This window comes from Ambystoma mexicanum, chromosome 3q (assembly GCF_040938575.1).
Source record: "Ambystoma mexicanum isolate Mex_15411 chromosome 3q, UKY_AmexF1_1, whole genome shotgun sequence".
NCBI classification, from domain to species: domain Eukaryota; kingdom Metazoa; phylum Chordata; class Amphibia; order Caudata; family Ambystomatidae; genus Ambystoma; species Ambystoma mexicanum.
This window is the reverse complement of record NC_090926.1, coordinates 1,013,511,096-1,013,527,818: the sequence shown is the minus strand read 5'-3', so window position 1 is coordinate 1,013,527,818 and position 16,723 is coordinate 1,013,511,096. Positions and strand designations below refer to the sequence as shown.

Genomic DNA, 16,723 nt, shown 5'->3' with positions numbered 1-16,723 from the left:
TGTAGACAGAACTGTTGAAGGTCGCCCTATTAAATCAGTAGCTCTTGATAGGAGTTATGCCAATTATTGCATGACTGTGAGAGCTTCGTTACAAAGTATGATTCCTTGTTTTCTTTTGTTGTTCCCTTGTGTTTGTGTTGGCGCCCTAATGCCTGCGGGTTCCCGGCGCGGTATAAATTGATAAATAAGTAAATAAATTATTGAAAGGTGCCAAGTGGGTCAAGGTGCATCTCTGCACAGCTAATGACCTAGCACTATTTGGGCTGTCCTCTGTGCACTGCGTGTAAAATTAACACAGTATTCGACTTTGTAGGGAGTCCCTGTTCTGAACCATGCAAACTACGGCTCAGATGTTTCCAAGATCACTTTATTTTGGGGGGTTTTCATATTTCCTAACCACATGTCCCATTGTCCTTTCTAGGTATATACATGTACATTTTCCGTGCATATTGCATTCGAACACACAACCATCACCAACTTAACACCGCGTCACACTGAGTGTAAATGTTTTAATGCACATTTTACTTTTCAAAAATAATGATCACAGATGTACATGCGCCCCATGTTTGCTTCATGTGTTAGGTGCATTCATGTGCATGCCTCCCATGTTTGCTTCATGTGTTAGGTGCATTCATGTGCATGCATCCCGTTTGCTTCATGTTTTAGGTGCATTCATGTGCATGCCTCCCATGTTTGCTTCATGTGTTAGGTGCATTCATGTGCATGCCTCCCGTGTTTGCTTCATGTGTTAGGTGCATTCATGTGCATGCCTCCCGTGTTTGCTTCATGTGTTAGGTGCATTCATGTGCATGCCTCCCGTGTTTGCTTCATGTGTTAGGTGCATTCATGTGCATGCATCCCGTGTTTGCTTCATGTGTTAGGTGCATTCATGTGCATGCCTCCCGTGTTTGCTTCATGTGTTAGGTGCATTCATGTGCATGCCTCCCGTGTTTGCTTCATGTTTTAGGTGCATTCATGTGCATGCCTCCCGTGTTTGCTTCATGTGTTAGGTGCATTCATGTGCATGCCTCCCGTGTTTGCTTCATGTTTTAGGTGCATTCATGTGCATGCCTCCCATGTTTGCTTCATGTGTTAGGTGCATTCATGTGCATGCATCCAATGTTTGCTTCATGTCTTAGGTGCATCCATCCCATGTTTGCGCCATGTGTTAGGTGCATTCTGCTCGGCAGATGCTTGTCGCAATTCAGGTGCGAAGGATTGGCTAAAACGACTCCCACATTGACTTCAAAAGCTGCCTTTATAATTAATCCCACATGAGCATCTGGAGATTTTCTTAAAACTCCATTCAGAAGACCCCCAAATTCCAGACCCCCCTGCCGGTAAAAACAGGAAATATAATTATACCTCCAACATGTTTGGATGGTTGTGTAAGCCTTCGTCATGTACCCTATTGATCATTGATTTTTCAGGAAGTAAAGGATGGGAGCGTATATTAGAAATCAGGCAATAAACCTCAATTCACGTCCCAAGGTCCGAATTGGGTCCAATGGGAGTAATATTTAAGGGGTGCGCCGATATCAACCGAGCCAGCCGGGCATTGAGACAGGTGTGCGCAAATAGCTTAAGGAATCTAAGATAGAAAGGTGTGATCACACCTGCGCATGCGCGCACGCAGCCATACTTCTTGCGCCCCGGAAGCCATTCATTGGATGACTGTGTAGAGGCCGAATTGAAAGCATGCGATACACACCGCGCGATAACAGTCGCTGGCGTTGGTTATTGTCAAAGGTTTGGCCAATATGAAATGGCTGTCAGTATTGGGGTGCCTATTGTTGCTCCGAGTCACGGGACCAGAGGTACGTAAATTGTATATCCACTCTAAAGTGGGCAATTTGCGGTTGCCTCGAGTGGTTTCATTAAAGAGAATCGGCCGCCTCTGTAACAGAGATCTAATGGACGTATTAGAGGGCATATGCACCTGCAGTTATATTTAGAGAAAGAAAGTCTTGACGCCATTCTTTCTTCGCCGTAATGTCAGCGCCTCCAGGACGGGATTAAGTACTGGAAAAGAACATGCGGAGGATGGGTGTTGTTTGATTGTTTCTTGGGTTTTATACATGTTTAGGTACATTTTGATTTCATTTAAATTTTTTGATGTTATACTTGGTATGTTTTTAAAACCTGGAATAAAAGAAAGTTTTGGTTGATTGAAGGCCAGGGTGCTCGCTTGGCTTGCGGCTCTCCAGCATTCCACAAAGAGCCCCAGGGGACCACTCCGGTAGTGATAGTGCATGGTATAAATATCCTTTAACATAACATTTCCAAGACAAAAGAGCCCGTCATCATCCACAAACACCCCATTGCACCATTTGACTTCCAAGTTACCCCGCACTACAATGTGCTCATATAAAAGAAATCACAGAATCCCCTCGTCTCTGCGTCCACAGAAGCCTGCCCGGGGCAGGCCCTTGGTCTTTTGCACCGGGGATGGTTTGTGATCTGAATGTAGCTTGAGAGCCTATGACATGAATATTAGCCTGCAACTCTGTGTGATTGGTCGCAGATCCATATCTAAGGATCTGCGTGTGATTGGAGGGATGGGCAAATGACTGCACTCGTGTACCTCTACGCGTGCTGGCTTAAAGCTATGCCTTCTGTGCGTGTGTTGAGAGGACCCGCCACGCTGAGTATGTGTTCACTGCAGGAGCTTAGAGGTCCTACCACGCTGAGAATGAGTTCCGTATGGGAGCTGAGAGGAGCCACTGCTCTGAGTATGAATTCTCTGCAGGAGCTTAGAGGTCCCACCACGCTGAGAATGAGTTCCGTATGGGAGCTGAGAGGACCCGCTGCTCTGAGTATGTGTTCCCTGCAGGAGCTTAGAGGTCCCACCACACTGAGAATGAGTTCCGTATGGGAGCTGAGAGGACCCGCTGCTCTGAGTATGTGTTCCCTGCAGGAGCTTAGAGGTCCCACCACACTGAGAATGAGTTCCGTATGGGAGCTGAGAGGAGCCACTGCTCTGAGTATGAATTCTCTGCAGGAGCTTAGAGGTCCTACCACGCTGAGAATGAGTTCCGTATGGGAGCTGAGAGGACCCGCTGCTCTGAGTATGTGTTCCCTGCAGGAGCTTAGAGGTCCCACCACACTGAGAATGAGTTCCGTATGGGAGCTGAGAGGACCCACTGCTCTGAGTATGAATTCTCTGCAGGAGCTTAGAGGTCCCACCACCCTGAGAATTTGTTCCGTGTGGGAGCTGAGAGGACCAACCACGCTGAGTATGCGTTCCCGCCACACTGAGTGTGTATTCCGTGCGTAAGCTGAGGGGTCACAGCACGCTGAGTGGGCATTGCGTGTGCGAGTTGAGAGGTCACAGCACACTGAGCATCCGTTCCATATGGGAGCTGAGAGATCCTGCCATACTGAGCAAGAGGCCCTTTGTTTCCAGGGCTGCACCTGTCAAGCACCAATGCCCTGTCCCAGTCTAGAGGAACAGGACCTTAAGGAGGACACGTGACCTTGTTGGGTTACCAGTTGTTCAGCACTTTCTGAAGGAGGCCACAGCTATTGTCTGGCTCGGCCTGTGTGCCCTGTTGAGAGAACCCAGAGGAGCTGTAGACTAACACAAGCCTCTGACCCCTTCTGGAAGCAACCCCTGAACCACTAAGTGAGTCTTTGAACACCTTGGCCCTCATTACAACCCAGGCAGTAAGTGTTTAACGGCGCCGTAAAGAGAGTCGGCGCCGTTAAACACTTACCGCCTGATTACAAGGTCCCTTAGCGGGATGGTGACTTTAACGCCTGCTTTTTGCAGGCATTAAAAACCAACCCGCTAAGGGACCTTGGCGATAATTATGGCAAGCGTAATTTACGGTGCCGTAATTATCGCCTTCCCCATTCCCATTATGCCCTATGGGGCAAAAATGGGAATGGGGAAGGGGCCATTGGTGAATGGGGAATTACCGCCCCACTCACCTTGTAATGGGGCGGTAATTCCACCATCCACCAAGGCGGAATCGTAACCTTAGCAGCATGGACCATGGTGCTAATAGCACCATGGTCCTCCGCCAAGGTTGTAATGAGGGCCCCTGTCTCTTGTGGGCTCAACCAACAACCCAAGGGGCACCTAAAGGCACACTCCCACAGCTGACATGAGTTAATTGATTCTTAGAGGCCTACGAGGTACTGGCATGCGCCGTGCGAGTCCCCAGCCATACCGCTATGCTCTCAAGCACGTGACACCTCGACTGTGAGAGTGTGGAAGCACACAGGTCCTTCAGAGACATGCATGCAGCAAGGCCAAGAATGAGCCTTCCGAAAAACATTTTCCAAATTGACCAAAGGCTCTCATTTAGCGTGAGGTCTCTTATGCGCTGACGACCCCCGCATACTGGAGGGCTACGGCTAATAGTAACTATGTGGGCTCCTCTGTGGTGACGTCTACCCCTAGTGCCACCGTATGTGTGTGTGTAAATATGTATGTCCATATATATATATATATATATATATATATATATATGGGTCTGTGTACATGTATACGCACACACTATATATATAAATATATATATATATATATATATATATATATATATATATATATATATATATATATTAGTGGAAATATTCCGGGCTGGGTCCTCTGTGTGCATGCAGGCAGCTAGCTGCTTTAGATCACGGGAGCGTGGCTAGAAAGCACCCAGCGCTGTACAGTAAAGCTTGCTTCTTGAACCCTTACCCTGCTAGTTGAGCCCACTCCCCAGCGCCGCAGCGAGCCTTGGCCTTGGCACTCCGTAGAGTCCTCTTTCTGTCTTTTCAAGCTCCGATATGCAGACAGGGAGCTGCTGGGGCCCTGCAATGGGGCCTTGGGGGCCGTCTAACACTCCCCTAGGCCGGGCTGTGCCCACTCACCTTTCTCAAGGTCGGAGATGCGCTGGTGCAGCGAGGTCAGCGTGCTCTCGATCTTGCCCCGTTGCTCGCTCTCGTTCTTGCCCCCCACCTTGCCCTCCTCCAGGCTGTTGACGCGGGACAGCACCTGCCGCTCCAGGTCCTCGATCTTGCTCTGCAGCAGGTCTTTCATGTTGCTGGTCTGCGTGGACGTGTTGCCCCGGCTGTACTGCTGTGTGAAGGGGGCGAGAGAGCAAACAGGGTAAGTGGATTGCGGCAAACAACATTACCACCTGGCATTAAACGGTGACAGTAATCCCTGGGCCGCCCGCTAGCAGCGAGCCTAACTGGGAGATTACTGGGCAAATACCGTAAACCCATTACACCGCAGGCCACACACCACTGGCCAATGGATAACCGCATGAGCAATAGTGTACAGTGCAGTGTCCCGTGTACATTCAGAGACACCCACGACAGACAAAGGGTAGGGAGGGGTCAGGAAAGATAGATGGAGCGATACATGGAAAAACAGAGGCATAGATGACTAGATAGAGGAATGAATTGATAGGGCAGATGCATACATGCAAGATGAATAGACAGACATATAGAGTGATGGAGTGATAGAGAGAAGCAGGGATGTCATTTCACCAAAATGCCAGGGGTAGCGGAAGTGACATCACACAACCCTTAACCTCTGATGACATCACAGGAAGTGATGTCACTTGACCCCACCCTGAAGTGACATCACGTGAGCGATGAAACATGACCTTTCACCCATCCACAAAACAGGAAGTGGCATCACTTTGCATTGTTCTTTAACTACACTATGAAAAAAGGGTTACTATATCACTGTAATGTGATATACATTTCATACAAGAATGGATCACCATATGTATAGTTAATATCAGTGCGTATAGGCCCATATTACCAAATCGCTGTGAGTGCAAGCAGATGTCCAAGGCCAAAGGATAATGATGTCTTATAATATAGCACTTGCGCTTAAGAACTTCATGAAGAAAAAAATATAAATAGAATATCACCCAACATGTGTTGGTACTTATTTATGAACCTGAGCAATATGAAAGGCTGATTTGACCTTGCTGGGGGTTGAACCTGCAACCTGTAGATCACACAAACATCGCAGCAGCCATCGCTCAACCCACTGAGCTATCTTACTGGCTATAGCTATCAGGAAACCAGCCACTCCAGAAACAAAGAGCCACATGCTGCTAATGTTTAGGGGTAGCAAGGGAGACCTCAGGGGTCACAGTTGCGACCGCTAAATGACGTCCATGGAGTGAAGGATAATTACAGATGAATACACAAAGAGATGAACATATAGAGTGATAGAGGGATACTGGGATAGATGGAGGGCCATAGATGAATAGATTGAGCGATAAATGGATAGAGGCATACATATTTGGATAGAGGCATATATAATTAGATAGAGGCATGAATGAATTGATAGCGGGATAGATTAGTAAATGGTTAAACAGGTAGAGCTATAGCTGAATACACAGAGGCATAGATGAATAGATAGAGGAATACTTTAATTGATAGGGAGATTATAGACATGACTAGTTAGAAATAGACAGCGAGATGAATAGATATATAGAGTGATAGAGTGATGGAAAGATACAGATGCAGTGATAGACTGAGAGACGGCCATATAGAACGACTGATTGATAGATAGAGGCATAGATAGAGGCATAGGTGAATAGCTAGAGCAATAGACTGATCGATAGAGCCAGAGATGAACAGATAGACGAATGAATGAATAGAGACAAGATGACTAGATGGGGCAACAGACACATAGAAAAAGTGATAAGTGGAACGACTGGGGCATAGATTAATAGACGTGAATAGATAGGGAGATAGATAGATAGATACGGTGATAGGTGGATACATAAAGGCGTGAATGAATAGATAGAGGCATGTATGAATAGACAACGTGGTAGATGGATAGATAGAATGATAGATGGATAGACTGGGGCATAGATGAACAGAAAGAGGAACACATGACTAGATAGCAAGATAGGTAGAATGATAGATGGATAGACTGGGGCATAGATGAATAGAAAGAGGAACACATGACTAGATAGAAAGATAGGTAGAATGATAGATGGATAGACTGGGGCATAGATGAAAAGAGGAACACATGAATAGATAGGTAGATAGAGGGATAGGTGGATAGAAAGAGTGATAGCGGAAAGAGAGATAGGGCCTCATTCCGAGTTGGGCGATAAGGGTTTACCGGTGCCGGTAAGGATGCCGGTGCTGGTAAACCCTTACCGCCCTATTCCGAGGTCCCTTAGCGGGACCCGCAAAGGACGTCTGACCACACGTCCTTTGCAGGTCCAGCTAAGGGACCAGGGCACCAATAACAGGTCCGCTATTTGTGCGCCCATAATTAGCGCCTTCCCCTTTCCCATTGAGCCCTATGAGGGCTCAAATGGAATGGGGAATGGTTTACTGAATGGGGACTTACCGGGTCCTCCAAGGTCGGAATGACCCGGTAAGTCCCCATTCAGTAAACCATTACCCGTTCCCATTTGAGCCCCCACAGATTGCTAGATAGAGGCATAGATGGGGAAAGAGCGATAGATAGCTAGATAAAGGCATAGATTATTGGATAGATGGATAGATAGGGTCATAGATGGATAGAGTGATAGATGAACAGAAAGAGGTATAGATTTATAGGTAGAGGTATGCATAGCTAGATAGAGTGATAGATTGCTAGATAGAGGCATAGATGATTAGATATAGGCATAGATAGATAGACAGAGGCATACATGAATGGAGAGAGGCATGATTGAATGGATAGGGCGATAGATGGAAAGATAGAACAACAGAATAATAGGCTGCGAGATGGATAGATGACGAGATAGGGACATAGATGAACGAGATGGATGGAGTGATAGATTGATAGAGGAATAGATGACTAGATAGGGACATAGATGAATAGGTAGACTCATAGATGGATAGATTGAGAGAATGGGTGAATGGATAGTAGACTAAATAGAGAGCTGTGTTTAGAGGCAGAGTGCCTGACATGCAGGGCCATTATTGAGTGCAGAGATACGCCGGTTGGGTGGTGGGCAGGTGCTATGGCTGGGTAATTCGGCTGGCAGGAGCAGAAGCCTGTGGGCAGGTGCACGGGGTTGCCCTCATTCGATGTCTGCGCTCTCCTCTCCGCGGACTCTCGCGCCGCGGGCTCTCACATTCGCCCGCAGGCCTGCGCCGGGCTCTTGCTGCTGGTGTGGCTAATGGCTGGGGACGCCGCTACTGGGGACAACATGAGTGTTTTACTCTTTCCGCAGAGCCGTTGTGCAGGCGGGAGACGTTGGAAATGCCAGGGGCAGCGGGGACAGGCGAAGGGCCGCTAGAAAAGCCCTGAAGAGGTGCGGTGATGCTGTAATTTATGCAAAGGAAGCAAAAGCGCATAGGTGGGCAGGGGGGCGGGGCGGCGGGTGTATGGGAGGTGCAGGGCGGGGGTGTATGGGAGGCGGAGCGGGGGTGTATGGGAGGTGCAGGGCGGGGGTGTATGGGAGGTGCAGGGAGGGACCACGCAGAAGAACTCAAGGTTAGCAGACACGCAACACACGCCAGGGCATGGATTAGAGGGCTAAGCGCCATGTGGCACAGGACAGGAAGCCATGGCGGGGGCACAGGGCAAGAAGACATGAATCACAGGGCAGGGAGCCCTGGGCACAAGACACAGAGCCATGGGTCACAGGGCAGCTCTAGGGCGAAGGGTAGAGCCATGCGTCACAGAGCAACTTAGAGAGTCATGGGGCGTAGGGTAGAGAGACATGAGGCAGGATGCTGTAGGGTAGAGAGACGTGGGGCAGGGTGCTGTAGGGTAGAGAGACATGGGGCAGGATGCTGTAGGGTAGAGAGACGTGGGGCAGGATGCTGTAGGGCAGAGAGACATGGGGCAGGATGCTGTAGGGTAGAGAGACGTGGGGCAGGATGCTGTAGGGCAGAGAGACGTGGGGCAGGATGTGGTAGGGTAGAGAGACGTGGGGCAGGATGCTGTAGGGTAGAGAGACGTGGGGCAGGATGCGGTAGGGTAGAGAGACGTGGGGCAGGATGCTGTAGGGTAGAGAGACGTAGGGTAGAGAGACGTGGGGCAGGATGTGGTAGGGTAGAGAGACGTGGGGCAGGATGCTGTAGGGTAGAGAGACGTGGGGCAGGATGCGGTAGGGTAGAGAGACGTGGGGCAGGATGCTGTAGGGTAGAGAGACGTGGGGCAGGATGCTGTAGGGTAGAGAGACGTGGGGCAGGATGCGGTAGGGTAGAGAGAGGTGGGGCAGGATGCTGTAGGGTAGAGAGACGTGGGGCAGGATGCGGTAGGGTAGAGAGACGTGGGGCAGGATGCTGTAGGGTAGAGAGACGTGGGGCAGGATGCTGTAGGTCAGAGAGACGTGGGGCAGGATGCTGTAGGGTAGAGAGGCGTGGGGCAGGGTGCTGTAGGGCAGAGAGACGTGGGGCAGGATGCTGTAGGGTAGAGAGACGTGGGGCAGGATGCTGTAGGGCAGAGAGACGTGGGGCAGGATGCTGTAGGGTAGAGAGACGTGGGGCAGGATGCGGTAGGGTAGAGAGACGTGGGGCAGGATGCTGTAGGGTAGAGAGACGTGGGGCAGGATGCGGTAGGGTAGAGAGACGTGGGGCAGGATGCTGTAGGGTAGAGAGACGTGGGGCAGGATGCTGTAGGTCAGAGAGACGTGGGGCAGGATGCTGTAGGGTAGAGAGGCGTGGGGCAGGGTGCTGTAGGGCAGAGAGACGTGGGGCAGGATGCTGTAGGGTAGAGAGACGTGGGGCAGGATGCTGTAGGGTAGAAAGACATGGGGCAGGATGCGGTAGGGTAGAGAGACGTGGGGCAGGATGCGGTAGGGTAGAGAGACGTGGGGCTGGATGCTGTAGGGTAGGGAGACGTGGGGCAGGATGTTGTAGGGTAGGGAGACGTGGGGCAGGTGGGGCAGGATGCGGTAGGGTAGAGAAACATGGGGCAGGATGCGGTAGGGTAGAGAGACGTGGGGCAGGATGCGGTAGGGTAGAGAGACGTGGGGCAGGATGCGGTAGGGTAGAGAGACATGGGGCAGGATGCTGTAGGGTAGAGAGACTTGGGGCAGGATGCGGTAGGGTAGAGAGACGTGAGGCTGGATGCTGTAGGGTAGAGAAACATGAGGTAGGATGTTGTAAGGTAGAGAGACGTGGGGCCGGATGCTGTAGGGTAGAGAGACGTGGGGCAGGATGCGGTAGGGTAGAGAGACGTGGGGCAGGATGCGGTAGGGTAGAGAGACGTAGGGCAGGATGCTGTAGGGTAGAGAGACGTGGGGCAGGATGCTGTAGGGCAGAGAGGCATGGGGCACGATGCTGTAGGGCAGAGAGACATGGGGCAGAATGTGGTAGGGCAGAGAGACGTGGGGCAGGATGCTGTAGGGCAGAGAGACATGGGGCAGGATGCTGTAGGGTACAGAGACGTGGGGCAGGATGCTGTAGGGCAGAGAGGCATGGGGCACGATGCTGTAGGGTAGAGAGACAGGGGGCAGAATGCGGTAGGGCAGAGAGACGTGGGGCAGGATGCTGTAGGATCGAGCGACGTGGGGCAGGATGCTGTAGGGCAGAGAGGCGTGGGGCAGGATGCTGTAGGGTAGAGAGACGTGGGGCAGGATTCTGTAGGGTAGAGAGACGTGGGGCAGGATGCTGTAGGGCAGAAAGGCACGGGGCGGGATGCTGTAGGGTAGAGAGACATGGGGCAGGATGCTGTAGGGTAGAAAGACGTGGGGCAGGATGCTGTAGGGCAGAGCGACGTGGGGCAGGATGCTGTAGGGTAGAGAGACATGGGGCAGGATGCTGTAGGGTAGAGATACATGGGACAGGATGCTGTAGGGTACAGTGAGTGGCTCTATGGATCACGGCCTATGGAGCCTTGGGGCAACGGCTGAGCAGGGACGATCATGGGCACAGGGCATAGAGCCCTAAAGCACAGAGCATGTGGCACAGGGCACAGAGCCCTGGGGCACAGGGCAAGAAGACATGAGACACAGGGTAGCCATGGGACATAGGGTAGGGACCAGGGTCGGACTGGGGCATAACACTGTCTCGAGCACCAATGAAAAGGTGTCCCATGGCTGCAAATGGCAATTCATTCCTTTTCTGACACTGTTTGAATGCTACCTAAAAGCGAGGTTTTTGGTAAAATGTGATGCAAATTGTGTAATCTGAAGAATATTTATTCGGCAACAATGGTCAAAACTACTAGCGGCATGGTGAAGTAACTCATCAAACTTGCCCACATTGGCCAAAAGAAGGTCCCACACTAACATTTTGCGTTTTTGGTTTGGCCATGAGCCTATTGCTCTATAGGCCAGTCCAAGCCTGGTAGGTAGCCATGGGGCACAGATAATGGGGCATAAAGAACGGAGCCATGTGGCAAGTTAGAGAGTTATAGATCGTAGGGTAGAGAGCCATTGGACAGGGAGCCATAGGGTAGAGTGAGTGGATCTGTGGGTCACGAGGTATGGAGCCATGGGGCTAAGGAGGGATGAGGCACGCAGTACAAAGCATAGAACCATGAGGCTCAGAGAATGAGACCCAGGGCAAGGGGCCGTGAGGCTCAGAGCCTGTGGCACGGGGCATGGAGCAGAGAATGAGGCACAGGGCAGGGCGCCATGGAACTCACAGCATGTGGCACAGGGCATGGAGCAATGGTTATCAGAGCATGTGGCACAGGGCATGGAGCAATAGTGCTCAGAGAATGAGGCACAGGGCAAGGAGCAATGGTGATCAGAGCATGTGGCACAGGGCATGGATCAATGGTGCTCACAGCATGTGGCACTGGGCATGGTGCAATGGTGATCAGAGCATGTGGCACGGGGCATGGAGCAATGGTGATCAGAGCATGTGGCACTGGGCATGGAGCAATGGTGATCAGAGCATGTGGCACAGGGCATGGAGCAAGGGTGATCAGAGCATGTGGCACTGGGCATGGAGTAATGGTGATCAGAGCATGTGGCAGGGCATGGAGAAATGGTGATCAGAGCATGTGTGACAGGGCAGGGAGCAATGGTGATCAGAGCATGTGGCACAGGGCAGGGAGCCATGGTGATCAGAGCAGGTGGCACAGGGCATGGAGCAATGGTGCTCGCAGCATGTGGCACTGGGCATGGAGCAATGGTGATCAGAGCATGTGGCACAGGGCATGGAGCAATGGTGCTCGTAGCATGTGGCACTGGGCATGGAGCAATGGTGATCAGAGCATGTGGCACTGGGCATGGAGCAATGGTGATCAGGGCATGTGGCACAGGGCATGGAGCATGGTGATCAGAGCATGTGGCACAAGGCATGGAGCAATGGTACTCAGAGAATGAGGCACAGAGCATGGAGCAATGGTGCTCGCAGCATGTGGCACTGGGCATGGAGCAATGGTGATCAGAGCATGTGGCACAGGGCATGGAGCATGGTGATCAGAGCATGTGGCAGGGCATGGAGCAATGGTGCTCAGAGTATGTGGCACTGGGCATGGAGCGATGGTGCTAAGAGAATGAGGCACAGGGCAGGGAGCCTTGGCCACAGAGAAAGAAGACATGATGCACAGGCCTGGGGGCCCTGGCACAAGACAGAGAGCCATGGGGTGCAGAGTAGAGAGCCATGGGGCGTAGAGTAGATAGTCATGGGGCACAGAGTAGAGAGACATGGGGCGTAGAGTAGAGAGCCATGGGGCGCAGAGTAGAGAGCCATGGGGCGTAGAGTAGACATCCATGGGGCGCAGAGTATGTGGCATAGAAAACAGAGCCATGGGGATAGTTGGGTAGTCATGGATTGTAGAGTAAAGAGCCATGTGGTAGGGGCAGGGATCCATAGAGCATGGGTACAGGATAAGGAGGCATAGGGCACCGGGTAGGGAGCTCGGGGCACTGGGCAAAGAGCCATGGGTACAAGGTGGGGAGCTAGGAGGCCCTGGGTAAAGAGGCATGGGTACAGGGTAAGGAGTCATGGGGCAAAGGGTAGGGAGCTATGTGGTACTGGGAAAAGAGCCATGGGGCAAAGCGTAGGGAGTCATGGGGCAAAGGGTAGGGAGCTAGGAGGCACAGGGTAAAGGGCCATGGGGCAAAGGGTAGGGAGCTAGGGGGTACTGGGTAAAGAGCAATGGGGCAAAGGGTAGGGAGCTAGGGGCATTGGGTAAAGAGCCATGAAGCGCGTGGTAGAGAGCCACGGGGCACTGGGTAGGGAGCTAGGGGCACAGGGCAATAAGTAAAGAGCACAGGGCACAGAGTCGTGGGGCTCAGAGAATGGGCACGCAGTAGGGAACCATGGGTCACAGGGCAGCGAGCACGGAGGTAATGTAAACATGTAGAAATCATGGATGAAGGATTGTGGGCGGAGAGCCATGGCCATGGGCATATGCCCATGGAAGGGCACTGGGCGGGGAGCAGAGCCGCGGAGCCTGCCAACAGAACAGCGAATGTTAAGAAAACGTAAACTCCGAATGGCCGCCTCCTGCAACACTTCCAGTGTAAGAGAGGAAGATAGGGGGGGGGTCGGGGTGCAAAGGGATGGAGCGAGAAGAGGGCGGGAGAGCAAATGAGGATGACAGACGGGATGTGGGGGAGCTGCCGAGTAACCGGCCACACCTCAGGCGAGAGTGCACGACCCAAAATGTCCGGGGATACACGGGGTGGACCGGGCGCTGACCGGCCATAAAGCCAACAGCCCGTATAATGCGCGCCTCTCCGTCGACTCACGGGTGACATAGCTCCTCAATAGCCGAGGAACGCATCAAGGCGCAGCCCAGCGGTGGCAATTTCAGGCAGGTCAATGCGGTACTGTTGCGGAGTGAGGGGGGAGGAGGCTGATGAATAGATTAGAGAATACCGCCTAGAGGAGAGGGTAGGGTGAGGCGGGGGGAGCGGGGATGGGAAAGGGGGCAGAGAAGAGAGAAGGAAGAAAGGGGAAGGAAGGAAATGAAGGCGAAGGGACGAGAGGACGAAATAAGGGAGGGGTTGTGAATTGAAAGAGCTAGCGCATGGAGGATGGGGAGGAGAGAATGGCCTGGAGAGGGGAAATGGTGATAGAAACGCGGGTGGGGGGGGGGGGCAGCACGTAGATGGGAGAAAGATGGAGGAAGGGCGAAGAAGGAGACTAGGGAACAAGGGACTCATGGAGGGGAGGGGAGAGGAGACACGGGGAGAAAGTGAGAGATGGTGAGAGAGAGGACGAGACAGAGAGAGAGACAGAGAGAGAGACACTAAGGCGAAGAAGGGAACGGGGGCACCATGGAGGAGAGAAGGAGGTGGGGGACAAAGTGGGCGAAGAGAGAACTTGAGGAGGGGGAGAAAATGAGAAAGAGAGAAAGAAAGAGAGAGCAAAAGATAGTGAGGGGGGAGGAGAAACAGAGAGAAAGGGAGAGATGGACAGAGAAAACTAGGGAGAGAGAGAAAGAGGCAGGGAGAGAGAGCGAGAGAGAAAGAGAGAGCGAGAGAGAGAGAGAGAGGAGGTGGGTGTGGAAAGTGCAGCTAGAGAGGGCGGGGGAAAGGACAGAGATGAAAGGCAACATGAAAAGAAAATGTGGTGAGTGGGGGAGATAGTGTGACAGAGAAGGGGAGATAGGACCGGTGGGGAGGAGATATAGTGCAGGGAATTCGGATAGAAAGGGCGGGGGGGGGGGGTCCTGACTGAGAGAGAGAAGGGGAAGCAATATGAAATGGAATGTAGTTTCATGGGTGGGGGGTACCAACAGAAGGGCTGGAGAGGGAGAAAGAGACAGGGAGAGTGAGCGATAGAGAGAGCAAGGGGGACTGATCTGAGATTGTTCCGGGCCCTGCAAGGATCTTTCAGTGTGAATCTGATCTCTGAAAAATCAATGAACTCCGAGCCGTGCGACTGCGACGAGGAAACCCCAACCCAACCCTTTGCTACGCTAACCTAGACTATGGCCAGAATCTCACTTCACTTGTCACATGAGCGGGCCGCGTCCCGCTCACACCTGCACAGGCATCTGGAGCCAGCTACTCAGGTAAGGCGAGGGGGTTATGCGTGGGTGGAGCTTTGACAGCTAGACGGAGACCAGCCCTGGACAGATAGCTCTGCGCGTTAAGCGCTTGCCCCCATGTGTTCAGCCTCCAAGACACAGCCCTTCATCCTCCCAAGGTAAACATAGTAAGAACACCTGTCAGCGCTGAGAAGCGCGAGGAATCCTTCATAAAGCGCTATATAAAGACACGGTGGTCTAATGTATTATTATGTAATCACGTGCAATCTACACTTGACTAGCTTTCGCCACATAGAAAGCAGGCACAGAGGTAAGTAGCAAGGGACGTTGTGTAACTCAGATCTGTGCAGAGCTGCCTTGATGCCACACAGATTAGAAGACAGGTAGGTAGGTAGGTAGGTGCAGGAGCTATGTTGCTAGCTAGACCTTTGTCCCGCTAACGCCTGGTGCATTGTGGCGCCCCAGCTCTTACCTCCAGGTTCTCTAGCCGGGTCTTGAGTGTCTGCAGCGTCTGTCCCAGGCTGCTGAGGGTCTCTGCGGCGGGCACCCTGGACAAGTCGCCCAGGGAGCCTTTGGCTGTGGTCTTCCTCGCCCCCGGGGGCCCAGGCTTGGCCTCGTTGGTACCCGGCTCCATCGAGCTCTGGCTCTCGCAGCGGCTCAGTTTGCCTGTTAGTTCGCGGATGGTATCCTGCTGGCTCAGGAGTGTCTCCTTCTGCTGCAGGACGCTCTCCCGCAGCTGCAGGATGGTCCCGCGCAGGTCCTCTGTGGGACCCGTTCCCTGCATGGAGCCGCACAGATCTGTGTCCGCGGGGACGGACGTGCAGATGAAGCGGCTCTGCCCGAACCCCTGCCCTGTCCCGGGGGGCAGGCAGAGGGTCAGCAGGAGACAGGTCCACACGAGTCCGGAAGGCATGACCGCTGGATGCGCCGTGGTGGTAGCAGGGAGTGTGGAGTCTTGCAGGAAGAGGCAGCGAAATCTGTGAGAGCAGGGGAAGGTGGAGAGTCCTTTTGTGAGAGGAGGGGCTGGAGAGTCCTTCTGAAAGAGGGGGAGGGTCCTTCTCTGAAAGGAGGCGGTGGAGAATCGGAGGGAGAAGAAGCGGGCGAGCACTCTGTGTGTGTGTGTGTGTGTGTGTGTGTGGAAGGCGAAGGGGCGGTTACTCCATGCGTAGAGGTGATTCGACACGTAGATATGATGCTGCGCTTAGAGGCGATTACGTTTGGAGTGTGTGGCGCTGTAAATCGCTCACAAGAACGAATGCAAAAGAATTCCAAGGTCTTTTAATAGCAGGTTGGCGGGTGTCCCGCTGTCGCGAGGCGGTCTGATGCCGTTTTCTCAGTCTGTGTAATTCAGCACCTAGGAGCTGTCCGCAGCCTGATGCGGCTGCCTCCCCTTAGTTCAGCGGCCAGGATCTGCCCACCTTACTGATGCGGCGTCGCTCCTTAGTTTAGCACCGACGCGCTACCGATTCGGCCGTTCAGCGCTATAGTTCAGCACCCGGGATGTGTAGCCCAGCTTTATGCCGCTGTCTCTCCTTAGTTCCGCCCAAAGGAGCTGTGCCCGCCTCATGCAGCTGCAGATGTCTCTCCTTGGTTCAGCACCTGGGAGCTGTCCCCAAGCCTCCTGCGGCTCGCTCGGTGCCAGTAGCTCCGGGCTGCCCCGCCAGCCTGTGGTAACTCTCTCTCTTTCTCTTTCCCCGGGGCTTCCCCGCAGCCTCGCCTTTCTTCAGCACCCGGGAGCTGTCCACTCCGCCCGCTGAAACTCAGTCCCGGTACCCGATGTAGTTCTCATCCCAGTCCACGTCTGACTCTGGGATCTAGGGGGGTGCACCCCGAGTCCGCTGCAGTTACGTGTCGGGGCGTTGTGCACTGAACACACGCACCGCT

The 16,723-nt window shown here is 52.8% G+C and overlaps 1 protein-coding gene across 1 annotated transcript in view; it reads right to left on the bottom strand.

Moving 5' to 3' along the window:
• Positions 1 to 16,034, bottom strand: part of NPTX1 (neuronal pentraxin 1) — a 114,314-nt gene extending 98,280 nt beyond the window's left edge. The window contains exons 1-2 of the mRNA XM_069655186.1: positions 15,312 to 16,034; positions 4,867 to 5,074 (exon numbers count right to left, since the gene is read on the bottom strand). Of these exons, the coding sequence (XP_069511287.1) occupies positions 4,867 to 5,074; positions 15,312 to 15,752 (649 nt within the window). The 5' untranslated portion in view covers positions 15,753 to 16,034. The remainder of the gene's footprint in view (positions 1 to 4,866; positions 5,075 to 15,311) is intronic.
• Positions 16,035 to 16,723: the final 689 nt, after the last annotated feature.